Genomic DNA, 15,233 nt, shown 5'->3' with positions numbered 1-15,233 from the left:
TCTCTGTTGTCGTTTGTGACCTGAATTTAACCTCAATTGGTCTGGTCTTATCTGTATCATATTTCCCGAATCCTATATATTTCTTCAATTTGTTTTCCTATTTCAGGTTCATTTTCTTGAACTACTTCTAATATACTATTTACTTTTTCCTTTTCCTCCTTTATTCTTGTAGTCCTATTTAGATTATACTTCTCTTCCATCCCTAAAATAATTATACATTTCTTTTTATCTGCTAAGTCTCTTACTATATTATCCTTCTCTCTCATCACTTTAATAACTGTGTTTTCAGTTTGTTCTTTCATCTGTTGTGTCACTATATCATTAGATACAATTTTGTTGTTCTCTTGGATTTTCTTCCAACCCTGTGCTTCTTTTGTTATGAACCCTTTACTCTCTTTATTATTCCTCTTTAATTCCTCATTTTCATCTTTTACTTTTCTTAACTGTCTTTTTAATTCTTCTATTTCTTTAGTTAGGTTTTTGTCCACCTTCTCTAATTCTTCCAAATTTTCAACTCTCTGCGCAATCCGTATAAGTTCACCAAACCTACTCTCCCAATGTTCGGTCATTTTCTCAATTTTTTCCTCTAGGCTTGCTAATCGGGGGAGGTTGGTATCCCCCCCTCATTAAATCCATAGAAATTATTATCTTCACCTTCCATTGTGCTGCTTTTATCTATATTTCTAATATTTACATTTTTGCTAATCCCTTCTTCTTCACCAAAATCATCCGGCCTCCGTTTATTTACAAGGCGTTTGGCCTCCTGGAACCCAGTCTTCTCCTTCCTCATTTCCTTCGTAATCCCTTCTCTTCTCCTTTTTCATCGCCTTCCCACTACACCACGAACTTTCCCCTTTCCTATAAATTCAAAAAGGTACTCCCTCGTCGTTGATATCCACGTCGTTGATATCCACTCTACCACTGTGCCATGAAGTACGTGTGCATGTGCGTGCGTGTATGAGTGTGTGTGTGCGTGCGTGTGTGTGTACTTATCCTTTCGTGTTTGATTGTTCATGTGTGTATTTTTTTCTTCCTTCATGGATGCATAGAAGACATCAGCTCACCATGAACTTTCGTGATTCAATCATTACTTTATGTTGCAGGTACGTCAAAGAATGGCTACGCCCCGCCCAAAGACCAGAAAGAGGTCGAAGATGACTTCCAGGAAAATAAAAGCTGTTGGGAGACCCTCAAGAAGGAGTTCCGTATCGACCGAAAACTTCTCCCCATCAAAGTTATCATCTTTATGTTTACCGGGGGTAAGAGTCAAATTAAAATTACACTTGCCCTCTCATCACGCTGTTAAACTGTTCGACTTAATTCTTATGAGGCTTGAGTGGCTCAGCGGTAACGAGCTTGTATCAAGTGAGGGAGCTCCTTTGAATCCTGAGGTGCACTCACAAATGGAATCTGGTAGTAAGGCTTTATACGCACGTATGTTTGCAGTTCGCCAAGTTCGTTTGATGCCGTTACGCTTAAACTATCAACGGAATGCTTGAAATCCAACCTTAGCTTTCGTCCATCCAACCCTGTCTTTGAACGAGTGGTGACGCGGGTCACCAGACGCGGGTTAGAGATGTTCCCGCCAATCACGTAAAAGAAACTACACCATGTCCCACACTCTATCCAGAATGGGGAACTCCCATTGGCAGAGCATACGCTATGCCAGCTTCTCAAACATTTTACTCCAAAAACTTTGAACGACACGCAATCTTTCTAAAAATGTATATTTGACGATCTTGGCATCTCTTACACACGCGCGCGCGCAAACACACACATGGATTAACGACTGCTAGGCAGCTGAGATGTTTTCTGGGGTTTGTCATCTACAATGAACAGCAACTGGAGGGTTGACCCAGAGAGAGAAATTATATTATTATTTCTTAGTATAATCGGGATGCCTTACATCCCAAAGCGCTTCTTGTGTTATCTTCTCCAGTAGTGCAGGGATAATTTTAATATTTAACTCCATCACGGCGATAAACGTTTTTGCGCTTAAAAAAAAGGAAGAAGAGTTTTCGCGCGTAAATATCAAACAATGTTTACACTACAGCTGTAGTCAAACGACTGATTATTACCACAATATACATTCCATAACTTTTCTTTTCTATTTCAAGATGAATTTGTACTATTGTATAAGTCATCTCTTATTATTGAATAAGTTACACACACACACACACACACACACACACACACACACACACACACACACACACACACACCAGATTCCTTGTACCCCCCCCCCCCCCCATAGCTTGGGCCTTTGCAGACACTGGATGCCTTGTGCAAGTCTCGCGATATATCACGCTATTTATACATTTCTATGTGTGTTGTAGAAATACGTTTGGCACGAGTAACCAGAGTACGAAAAGTCCCGAACGGCTGTGTACAACCCAAACTTTCACGCCCTAGTCACTTCCATAAGATGACGCCTACGTGGGCGTCAAGAGGATTGCAAGTGTGTACGCGAGGATGCCGATATGGGCTCTCTTGATTATATTTATTGTAGTCGTGCCTGCGTGACCCCCATACTCTCTAAACAAACTGGTTTCATCATATTTTCTATGGTTATCAAAATTCACGGGTGAAAGCTAATGCTGCCAGACGTGCGATGTGGCCCGTAGTGAAGGGGCATGGCAACAAGGTGATGCTACTATAGGGGAATGATATGATAATTCTGCACATGAAAAATGTTTTTAAATTTCTGCTATGACCGCTTCCCCTCTTCCCTCTATTCATCCGAAACGTAAACGCGTATGATGCCTGACGTATGAAAGTCAGGTGCGTTCTGATTGGCTGTAATGCAATTGAGTTAATATTGTGGTCCAGAAGTCTCGTGGGGAAAAAAAATCGCGGACGGGAGAGGACAGAAGACAGGGGTGAATGGAGAATGGTTGTATATGGATGATGTTGTGATTGCATGATGTGGAATGGGCGGGGGGATGGGGGGTGAGGTAGTATGTGTGAGCAAAATTTGACGCAGCCCGATGGGATTTCTCCCCGTCCTCTCATTTTATGCAATGGGGGGGACGGAGAGGGGGGGTCGCCGATTTAATGAAGCGGCCTTGCTGTGGATGTGCTGTGTCTTTCGACACTGCTTCTGACCCAGGGCAGTGGACAAGGTGCAGGGATGACCCGTCATTCAGGAGGTGCTCAGATAAGAGGGAGGGTGGAGGGGAGTGGAGTGTATTCAGGGATGGAATGGGTGGGAATGATTTTATGCCTTTTTCTTTTTGGTTACCCCCCTTGTAAGGGGGAAGAAGCCTTGGTATATGTATGTATGTATGTATGTATGTATATGTATATATATATACATATGTATATACATATATATCTATATATATACATATATAATATGTCGTACATATGAACATTGTTAACATAGAACTTTAGTTTTTCTTCTCTAGATGTCTTCCAAGGGATGAACTCCAACCCTTATTATACTATGTAGCAGAAGAGAAAACACCAACAGATCTAGGGTCTCCCTTATATTCCCTACCAAAGTGGAGGCTGTCCACATCACGATGTGACTGGCTGCGAATTAACAAATAAACATAATCACAATTCTGAAAACAAATGGTCACACGATTAATTTCGATTCATTCTTTATATGGCATTGTTCACGTACGATTTCGAAGATAACGGTGATTTGAATACTGTGAGATATATTTTCTCCTTTTAGGAGTTTCACTGATGTGAATGAATTTCTCTTGGCCAACTTCAGGTGTAGCGGCGTACCTGCCCTTCCTGACACTTCACATGCAATCTCTTGGAATCACGGTGGAGGAAATCGCCATCATCTACGCCGTACTGCCTGTGTCCTCACTCTTGGGGCCACCTATCGCAGGTAAGGACTACTGAAAGCAATGATTCTCAACCGTCGTTGCCCCCGACACCCTTTTCACCACATTTCAGAATGTTACTCAAAAGTTAAATAATTATGAAGTGTAATATCCTGAAGATTATAAATCGTAGAATCTATATAATTGCAATTTGTAGGAAGATTAATATCCTAATAGTCTCTGAAACTTTAAAGTCCTCTCCTGTGTTAATTTTCTCCTGATTGAGAGACTGGCTGATAGAATGTGGGTGTCCAGGGGTTGCCGAAGGGTCGTATAAGGCTAGTTCCAAGGGTAGAGTTTCTCAAGACAACAAACAACTCAGAACCACAAAGGCACAGTGAGATGAAATAAAGGAAGGATGAACGAATGAACGAGTGAATAAAAAAATTAATAAAATGAAAGAGATAAAGAGCTGAACAAATGAATAATAGATAAGTAACAACCAAATAAAAAAAATGAATTAAAAAACAAATGGATAAATTTGTCACAAATATTCCGACATTAGGAACGAAAACGACGAGAAAAAATATTTCTGGTATCAGAGATTCAGATTTCTTAGATTTTAAAGCTTTTCTTTCCCATTTATAGTTTTTTATTTTATTTCAGAAATTCATGATAGATAGTTCTATTTATTTTGTAATCCTGAAAACCTTAATAACAAGTACTGCTTGCTGTCCTTTTCCCAGGTCTTCTGGCGGACAGGTTCGGACGCTACAGCTTGGTTCTCATGGTCAACATGGTCCTGACGGCCATCTTCCACACGATGCTACTCTACGTGCCGCCTATGCCCACTGTGCCAAGCGGGACCCTGGGTTTCCAGTGCCACCCAGAGGGTTACAGTCTGGCTTGGAAGGACGGTGCCGGCTGCCTAGTGCCAAACAACGTTACTACTCTCCTAAGACTTGAGGTCTGTAGAATCCTTATTCGAATGTTTACGTTTTATTTCTGTAAGGTATTATTTGCGGACAACCAAGCCTGGTCCGTGATACATCAGAATTATAGAAATACATTTTCGGGGTTATGTTAATATATTTTTATTAGAAATAGCATTCTTTAATGATATGAAAAAATGTTTATAGAAATGTATCAAATTCTTTGAAACGAAGGATAGGTACGGTAAACCATGGACCCTTCGAGTGTTTGCAGTGATAAAATTGGAATCACCATTTTTACGTCAATGGTCGGCGTCGTCTGCAAAGTGTAACAAGCGAATTTCCTTACGTCGAATTTAGACGATATGAAGAAGTCTACGAGGTCGTAAAATCTTAGCCATGTCGTAAATTAAGAATCGACATTGCACCCTCCTGAAGGGTGTAGGTAAATGTCACTGATCTATATAACACCTGGATAGCGTATACGGGCCGTGGGCTGCCCCAGGAGTGAGGCGGGCAGGCGGGACATGGCCGCCATAATGGAAGTACCAAAACAGCAAGTGTGAACCGCTCCGCCGGTCATGGGACACTGATCTATATAACACCATTTTTAGATCAGTGTCATGGGAGCTGTCGTGTTACTCTCGTGGCCTGTGATCCAAGCATGATTGGGTATATAATGGCCACACAATTCGTCGCTGTTGGGCCTTCCATATACATACATACGTACGTACATACATATACAAGGTGTATATCAAAATAGCATCATCACAATAAAAGAATATATTGATATCTATTACCTCTAGCAGAAATAACCATTTATATACATAAACTTGTGCATGTATATGGATGAGTTGGCACTGACAAATTATAATTCCAGTATATATTATAACTTCATGGGAATGTTACACAGACAACAAATGGGATAATGATATATAGTCAAAATATTATAGGGATAATAATACAGTAGATCTATACTAGCATTTAACGGAATAAATATCCCTATAACATTTGATTACTGTACTGCTTATCGTTATTGGTGCTTGAATAAAACAAGTTTTGATAACTCCTTCCTCACTTTGACACCGGTTACTTTTTGAGAATACAATTTGGAGATATGATGGAGCCTGATTTTGCAGAAGCACGTGACGATACACTTGATCAAATTGACGATGTGGTTAGAATCCGGGGTGTGTCGAACATGTGGAAAGATAGAGAAATTGCCATATCTATGATCTAAATTGTTTCAAATAGTAAAATATCGCATTAAAGTGGTGAACATGTAAGGGGCCATTCAAAGAGTATGTAACGCTAGTGGTGCCGGACAAAAGGTCCTCGGACAAAAGGTCCCCGGACAAAATGTCCTGAAATCTGCATCTCTGGGACAAAATGTCCCCAACGGCCTAGGTGGGTGGTCAAAATGTCCTCAATTTTTTTTTTCTAAAAATTTGTCAGATGTGTTTTACTTTATATGTTTTTTGGTGAATTTTTGGTTTTTAACTTGATTTTTTTTTTATAGGCATACAATATAAGTTCAATAAAGTATAATTGTGTGCTGTAATTGTACTCATAATTTGCGGAATGAAGATTTAAATAAATTACAGCAATGGTCTGAAAAGTGGCTAATGAAATTTAACAAGTAAATGCAAAGTAATGCACATAGGTAAAAATAACAGTAAGTACGATTACAAGTTATTTTGGAAATTCGTTAACAAAAGTGAGTGGTGAATTTTTGGTTTTTAACTTTATTTTCTTTTTATAGGCATACAATATAAGTTCAATAAAGCATAATTGTATGCTGTAATTGTACTCATAATTTGCGGAATGAAGGTGGCCAGCCCAACGTCTAGGCTAAATACAATTGACATTGTATCTAGCTAAATACAATTGACATTTCTGAAACGTTTGCTTACACAATTGGCTCATAGATTGATGGGTTGGGTCGTGTATAAGATATTTAATAAAATATCAAATGTCAAATATTATTGTACTTTGTGTTTATATATAGAGATTCTCCTGAATTTAAGGGTTGTTATAAAACCACAATTAACTATGACCCAAAATGTATAAACAGTTGATAAAAATCAATATTTGTTGAAAAAAATGGAGACCTTGTGTCCTAAATATTGGGGACATTTTGTCCCGGGGGTGCAGATTTCAGGACATTTTGTGTGGGGGTGTTTTCAACAGTGCTACGCAACGCTAATAATGGTTATTTATATTTATTTATTAATTTATGTCATAAATTATGCGCTGAAATAGCATATCCTTAATAGATCGAGCAATAAATATCGAGCAAAAAAATCCAAAAACATCATACCATGTTTCATTCTTTGATGCAATCGTAAACAATTTCACACAGGACAAATAAAAATGAGTATTTTTTGGTGAGAAGTCAAGGGGGAGGGGTGTTTGGCGGATCTGGCCTACACTTGATGGGGGTGCCGAGTTGTAATTAGTTGTAATCAGTGTTATGTAATACAGGGAGGTGTAACGCCCAGTGTTACGCAATGTTACATGAGGTGGGGGGTGTCGAATTTCACCAGAAAAAACGTTACATCATTTTTGAACGGGCCCCGAATAGTAATTCAGCCCATCTAATATGAATTCCTCATACTTCACAATATAGAAAAAGACTACACATGTAATCAGGAAGAACAACTGGTTCTATACAGCTACACAGCTCTGGACAGCGTTTGAGCCTTATAAGATATTTTCAAATGATAAATATCTATCCTGCTATTGCCACGATTACATTCGTGACAAATGAGTTGCTGCTAGATCTATTTCTTACAGATAATAAATACATAGCATTAACATGACAACACCTAACAAAACAGTTGGTGGGCAACATTTTATGGCTCCTGATGGCCGCATCATTTGTTGATGGGTATCGGGATGTTTTGGGAAATAAAACCTTAATTTACTTACGAGTGGAAGGACTGCTCACATCCACCTTTTCTCCGATTGGTGCAGTTGGATGCAGCACAAGTTGGCATTGTAAAATGATCGTTGAATATGTATATGGGAGCGAAAGCTGCCGAGAACTGTAACTGTATCAGATCAGTGATCGCGTGGCGTGACTGTTTTGGTACTAACATCATGGCTGCCGCCGACCTCATAATCTCGACACCGATCCGTGATCCAGTTATATCTAGATCAGTGGTAAATGTACTATTGTTAACAATTATAATTGGTACATAGCAGTTATAAGTACCGGCTAAAAACGTGTATACAGTAAGATTTGGTTTGAATTTAATCTAAACTTCATTAAGAGACGCATGTTGTCAGTACCGTTATATCGACTCGTTAATATCCTGTTTTTAACTTACACTCATTTTCTTCACCTCACCTCTAAATTACCTGAATCACTATGGTACTGATTAAAAAAGGCTCACACTTGTACAACGCAATACATGTTTTAATTAATTGGATAATTTGTTTATCTTTATTTATTATTCATTCGTATAATATCTAATTGTTTTCATCTTCGACTGCATGGCTGCACCTAACGTTTGAAACTAATCTACAGAGGTGTCTGTTCGCCTGTGACGGTGTGCCGCCGCTGAACGAGACCTCCCTTTGCCTCCACTCGGACGAAGACACCCTCTGCATTCAGATCAACGTCACCGAAGGAGTAAGTGCATTCCCCAAATGAATAAAATCGCCTGGCGGCTGCTTCAAGAATAAAATCACGTGCCGGTTGCTAGGATGTAGTTACGATAATTATCTATTTAGCTCTAGAGATAGCGTCTTAGACTTATTTTAACTTACTTATTTGTTTTGTTATCATTTGTCTGTTTATTATTATTTGCTTGATTCTCATTTATTATTAGTTATATGTGAATTTATTATTATTTACTATTACCTTTTTGTTTGCATTTATCTTATTCATTATCATTTACTTTATTATGGTTTTTATTTATTTATCTGTATCATTATTATAATTTTTTCGCATCCGACCTTGATATAGACCAAAAGGTCTCCTGTCGGCATGCTCCGCCTTTGTAATCCTTTGTAACACGTGAAAACTTACTTGGTCTGAACGCGTAATTCCCAACATTGTGACACCCCCGACACTGAGTAAAGTAGCACACTGCAACACTGACGAGAAGGACATTATGCATTCAATGGAGCCGAATTCTGTACCTTACAGGTGGAATTGAACGCGACGTTTTGGTCTGAACCTGAAACAGGCGACCTCGCTCGTGTACAACCTCTCTTCAACAAGACTCACTTCGATGACCTGACCTGCCCCTCCGTACCTGACGAACAATCGAGGAACGGGACACTATGCACCCTTCAGTGCGACGTCGTTGGAGGACTGGAGTGTGAGCCGACTGAAGAGACCCCGCCCGGAGGGTTCGTCCTCAACACTTTCTGGACCTACTTCGCCCTCCGTCTTGTGGGCACCCTCTTCTTGTCGTCGTCCTTCACTATGATGGTGTGTGTGTGTGTGTGTGTGTGTCGTGTAGCACACTTCCATGTGCATATTTTCAATTGCCTCTTCAGACTCTACCAAACCTGTATTCACAAGCGTTGGACTCCCCACCTTTCGAGATTCATTTTAATACATCATTGTAATCTTTAACTGCAATTACCTGCCACCTGGGTATTTCGGCTGAGTCCTATTGTATAATATCAATGTAACTGCTACAGTGGTTCAATGAGAAGTAAAAATTAGGGCAGACCTTACGATCGTTATTTTTATTTTCATTTTTATTTTTTTTTATTTTTTGAGAATCTGGGTCACCGGATTCCAGCGTACTCTCTAACACAGACATGACCTCTGTCTTTCTCCTGCCACAGGACGCTCTCACGCTGGCCATGCTGAAAAAACACGGAGGAGCCTTCGGCAAGCAGCGCGTCATGACGATGCTGGGCCTCGGCGTCATCCCACTCATCGCCGGCATCGTCATTGATCGATGGTCCGTCTACGTAGGTCAGCAACACATTTGTCATCCGTTTTGCGTACACACACACACACACACACACACACACACACACACACACACACACACACACACACACACACACACACACACACACACACACACACACACGCACGCACGCACACACACACGTGGGCGGGGAGTTGGGTGTGTGTGTGCGTGTAAGGTCAAAGCATTACCCATAGATCGGTCATACGAGCTCTGAGCTCTCTTCCGGGAGGGAAATAGCTGTCGACCACGAGTCCAACACGTGATCCAAATCCAAAAAACCATGGTGAATCACACACACACACACACACACACACACACACACACACACACACACACACACACACACACACACACACACACACACACACACAAACATAGCAAAGAAGAGAGAGAGGAGACTTGATAACTATTTATAGAATCATGAAAGGCATAGAAACTATTGATAGAGAGGATCTAATAAAATGGGATAGTAGAAATACAAGAGGACACGGAAAGAAAATCAAGACAATTATAGAAGAGACCTGAAAAAGAACAGCTTTCCCCATAGGGTAATAGACGTTTGGAACAAGTTAGATGAAAATGTGGTGTGTGCAAAAACGATACACGAATTTAAAAACAGTCTAGATAAAACGGGATATAAAGACGGAACACACGAGGATAGCTCCCCTTCCCGTAAAATACAACTAGGTAAATACATGAATCCCACCCAGGGCTGAAATAATTTTAGTATCACTGCGCTGCGAGTTGTTACTTCAATTCTCGGTGGGCGGGGAGTTGGGTGTGTGTGCGTGCGTGTAAGGTCACAGCATTACCCATAGATCGGTCATTATGAACTCTGAGCTCTTTTGGGAGGGAAATAGCTGGAAACACACACACACACACACACACACACACACACACACACACACACACACACACACACACACACACACACACACACACACACACACACACACACACAAGAACATAGGAACATAAAACTAGAAGAAAAAAAAATGAACGAAGAATGGAAGGTTAGATGTGACCAATTAACTCTAGTTGTAGAGAAAGTTGATAAACTGGAAGAACTAAGAAAAGAGAAGCAAAATCTAACTAAAGAAGTAGAAGAATTAAAGAGACAGTTAAGAGAAGTAAAGGAAGAGAATGAGGAATTAAAGAGGAATAATAAAGAAAATAAAGAGTCCATAACAAAAGAAGTAAGTGTTTGGAAAAAGGTTCAGAAGAATAACAAAATTGAATTTAGAGATATAGTGAAACAACATATGAAGAAACAAACTGAAGGCACAGTTATTAAAGTGATGAGGGAGAAGGAAAATACAGTAAGAGACTTAGCAGATAAAAAGAAATGTATAATTATATTAGGGATGGAAGAGAAGTATAATCTAAATAGGACTACAGGAATAAAGGAGGAAAAGGAAAAGTAAATAAGTTATTAGAAGTAGTTCAAGAAGATGAACCAGAAATAGAGAAACAAATAGAAGAAATGTATAGGTTTCGGAAATACAAAACTGATAAGACCAGACCAATTAAATTTAAATTCAGGTCACAAACGACAGCAGAGAATATCTTAGCAAAAAAACAGGGAAACTAGCAGACAGTGAGCAATTTGAACAGGTATGGATAAAAAGAGAAATGAATAAAGAGGAAAGAGAGGATGAGAAATCAAAAAGACCAGAAGCTAAAGAAAAAAAAAAAAAAAAGAGAAAAGAACAGAGACAGAAAAAGAGAAATTCTATTGGAGAGTAGTGAATATGAAAGTGAGGAAATGGTTCATAGCAGAGAAAAACGGAAGGGAAACAGAAAACAGGATGGAAGTAGCAGAAAATTAAAAGTGTCTTGCACAAATATAGATGGATTAATAACGAGCTTGAACGAACTGAATGATTACCTGAAGGAAAAAGAACCGGACATAATGGGAATTGTAGAGACAAAATTGAAAGGTCCATTACCACCCAACAGTGTAGGACATGGTGCATATAATTATTGGATTAAAAAACAGAGGTAAAACAAGGGGGTGGAGTTATGTTCTTGACTAAGAAGGATATAAATGTGAAGAATGTCACATATAGAAAGAATAGAGTAGAGATGATTACGATGAAAGTGGAGGACAAGGATAGGAAGAGCAGGAAGTTTGTAGTAAATTATGTGCCTCCTAAAACGGCTTCATGGGAAGAGAGAGAGAACAAAAATATGTTAGAAGACACCAGGATATCACTAAGATAATGGAAGATGGAGGACGAATGATTATAATGGGTGACTTTAATTGTAAAGAAATCTGCTGGGAAGAGATGACAGTGAAGGGTGCAGATGACCAATGGGGAAATGTATTACTTGATATGATTATTGAACATACAATGACACAATAGATACAAGAGAATACTAGGTATAGAAATGAGGAAGAACCATCGAGAGTGGACCTAATAATCACATCAGAACCCGAAATAGTGGACAAGATCGAATATAAAATACCAATAAATAAAAGTGACCACACATTGGTTGAACTGGAACTAAACGAGGAAAAATACATGAAAAAACGAACAATATAGAAAAGGAAGATTGATGTATGAAAAAATAAACTTTGACAAAATAAAAGTATTCTTTAAAAAAGCTGACTGGTAAAGGATACACAAGGAGGAAACAACAGTAGAAGAGAAATGGAGTATTTTGACAAAAGTTTATAAAGAAGGAGTGGAAAAGTATGTGCCAAGATAAAAGCAAGAAAAAGGATATGTAAAGTGCTGGTACAACAAAAGATGTACGGAGTTAAAAGACAAAAGAGATAAAGCTTGGATAAAATGGAAAAAATACAAAAACCTGAAAAATGAACAATATATACTAGTTATAGAAATAAGTATATACAAGTGCGCAGAGAAGAAAAGAGAAAATACGAAAAAGATGTCATAGAAAAATGTAAAGATCAACCAAAACTATTTTACAGATTTGTAAATAACAAACTGAAAGGCAAACAAGAATTAGAGAAACTACAAGGAGGAGTCGAATACACAGAGGAAATAGAAATGGCAGAAATTATGAATAAGCATTTTAAATCGGTGTTTACAAGGGAGAACATACAACCTAGTGATATCGAATGGGAGGAGAGAGTTCCCCCTATGAAAGATATAGAAATATCAAGAAATGAAATAATGAAACACTTGAGTAATCTCGATGTCAGAAAATTGCATGGACCGGATGAAATGACAAACTGGATTTTGAGGGAATGCAGGAATGAAATAACAAAATACATAACCTAATAAACAGTTCATTGTAAGAGGGAAAAGTTCCAGAAGATTGGAAAAGAGCAAATATAGTACCAATATATAAAGGGGGAAACAAGGAAGACCCTACTAACTATAGACTGGTCTCTCTAACAAGTACGATAGCTAAAATCTGTGAAAGAATGATCAAAACTAGATGGGTAAAACATTTGGAAAAAAAAAGTACTAAATCCAAGGTAATTTGGATTTAGACAAGGACGGTCATGCGTCACAAACTTAATGTGTTTCTATTCAAGGCTACTAGATGTAATACAAAAAAGAGATGGATGGGCTGATTGTGCATTTCTAGACCTGAAAAAAGCTTTTGATAAGGTGCCACATAAGAAGTTGCTTAAGAAATTAGAAACTGCAGCAGGAATACAGGGCAAACTATTGAATTGGATGGAAGAATCCTTGCATGAAAGAAAAATGAGAGTAGTGATAAGAGAGAAACACTCTAATTGGGATGAAGTGATAAGTGGTGTTCCACAAGGAACAGTTCTGGCCTCAATAATGTTTGCTATATATATTAATGATGTGGATGAAGGAATTGAAAGTTATATGAGCTTCTTTGCGGATAATGCAAAGTTGTTGAAAAAAGTGAACACTGAAGAAGATTGTGAGTCGCTACAGAGTGATCTCAATAAAGTATGGGAATGGAGTAGGAAGTGGGAGATGGAATTCAATACTAAGAAGTGTAGTATAATGAAATTTGGAAGAAGCAAAAAAAGAATAGTGGTGTCATATAAATTGGGAGAAGAAGAAATAAAAAAAGTAGAAAATGAGAAGGACCTGGGAGTCATTATTATAATATGTCCCCTGAGAAACATATAAACAAAATTTTTGGAGAAACTTATAATTTAATATGAACAATCAAAGTGGCATTTACATACCTGGACGAAGAAATGGTGAAGAAAATACTAGTTACTTTGATAAGACCAGGATTGGAATATGCAGCGACGATGTGGTCACCAAGTACAAAAAATCGTATAACAAAACTTGAAAGAATACAAAATTACAAAACTAGCACCAACACTCTCAGAACTACCACATGAAGAGAGACTAACAAAACTTGAACTACAGACATTAGAACAAAGAAGAGAGAGAGGAGACTTGATAACTATTTACAGAATCATGAAAGGCATATAAACTACTGATAGAGAGGATCTAATAAAATGGGATAGAAGACATAGAAGAGGACATGGAGAGAAAATCAAGAAAGACAGTTATAGAAGGGACCTGAAAAAGAACAGCTTTTCCCATCTGGAAAAGGTTAGACGAAAAAGTGGTGTGTGCAAAGACAATTCATGAATTTAAAAACAGTTTAGATAAACTGAGATATGAAGACGGGACACCACGAGCTAAGCTCCCCTTCCCGTAAAATACAAGTAGGTAAATACAACTAGGTAAATACACACTCAAACACACATACAAATGCACCGACACATATGTTATAAATATAAAACTGGGAACCATACAAATTGCTCTTATCCCTTAAGGTCGTCATGGGTGTTATATTTATGTGTTCCTGTATTTATTTATTCATTGAGTTGTTGTTGTTTTTTCCTGGCTGTGGTCCACTTTGTTCCTAATCGGCATTATTCACATTCCTGAAGGTAAGACGGATTACATGCCAGCCTTCTACATCGGGGATGCCTTTCTCCTTTTGGGCATGGCCATGCTCTTCAAGATCCAACTCAGCGTAAGAATGCAAGAAATTCTTCTCTTATTATTTATCTACACAACGACAGCCGACTGACATTAATAAAAGAAAACGCAGCGAAAATGTTGAGGATTTCCTCAGGAACTGACGAGTATTCAGGAAACTGAATCTGTATAGCTATTAAAATCAAAGACCAGTCCTTCAAAAAAAAAAAAAAAAAAAACGTTCAATAGTTTCAATAAAAAAAAAAAAAAAGTCACGACTGCGTCGACCACAACAACATCTGATATATTAGCTGCTACACATGACAACACTCAACTAGTTACATTCGTAAAATACCCGCGGGCGGGTTGGCAAATTTGTGTGTATATACAGTATACACACACACACACACACACACACACACACACACACACACACACACACACACACACACACACACACACACACACACACACACACACACATATATATATATATATATATATATATATATATATGTATGTATATACATTATATGAGACAGGTGGAAGGGGGAAACAAGGGTTTTGATCCGATTATTGAGTTTGTTCTTAACCAGTTTCGCTTTACAGCAGCTTCTTCAGAGGAATGACACTCTGGGTCGTAGTTGGCAGTATGTATCGACCCAGAGTATTATT

General features: G+C 38.5%; 1 protein-coding gene across 1 annotated transcript in view; it reads left to right on the top strand.

The window, feature by feature from the left end:
- The window catches only part of LOC143020152 (major facilitator superfamily domain-containing protein 6-like), a 50,616-nt gene that overhangs the window by 3,127 nt on the left and 32,256 nt on the right, over positions 1-15,233 (top strand). The window contains exons 2-8 of the mRNA XM_076176311.1: positions 1,104-1,259; positions 3,725-3,847; positions 4,529-4,749; positions 8,247-8,351; positions 8,871-9,158; positions 9,524-9,656; positions 14,528-14,613. Coding sequence (XP_076032426.1) covers positions 1,104-1,259; positions 3,725-3,847; positions 4,529-4,749; positions 8,247-8,351; positions 8,871-9,158; positions 9,524-9,656; positions 14,528-14,613 — 1,112 coding nt within the window. The remainder of the gene's footprint in view (positions 1-1,103; positions 1,260-3,724; positions 3,848-4,528; positions 4,750-8,246; positions 8,352-8,870; positions 9,159-9,523; positions 9,657-14,527; positions 14,614-15,233) is intronic.

Source organism: Oratosquilla oratoria, chromosome 39 (assembly GCF_046742065.1).
Source record: "Oratosquilla oratoria isolate Oo_2021 chromosome 39, ASM4674206v1, whole genome shotgun sequence".
NCBI classification, from domain to species: Eukaryota; Metazoa; Arthropoda; class Malacostraca; order Stomatopoda; family Squillidae; genus Oratosquilla; species Oratosquilla oratoria.
The sequence above is the reverse complement of the archived record's forward strand: the minus strand, read 5'-3'. Positions and strand labels throughout refer to the sequence as shown.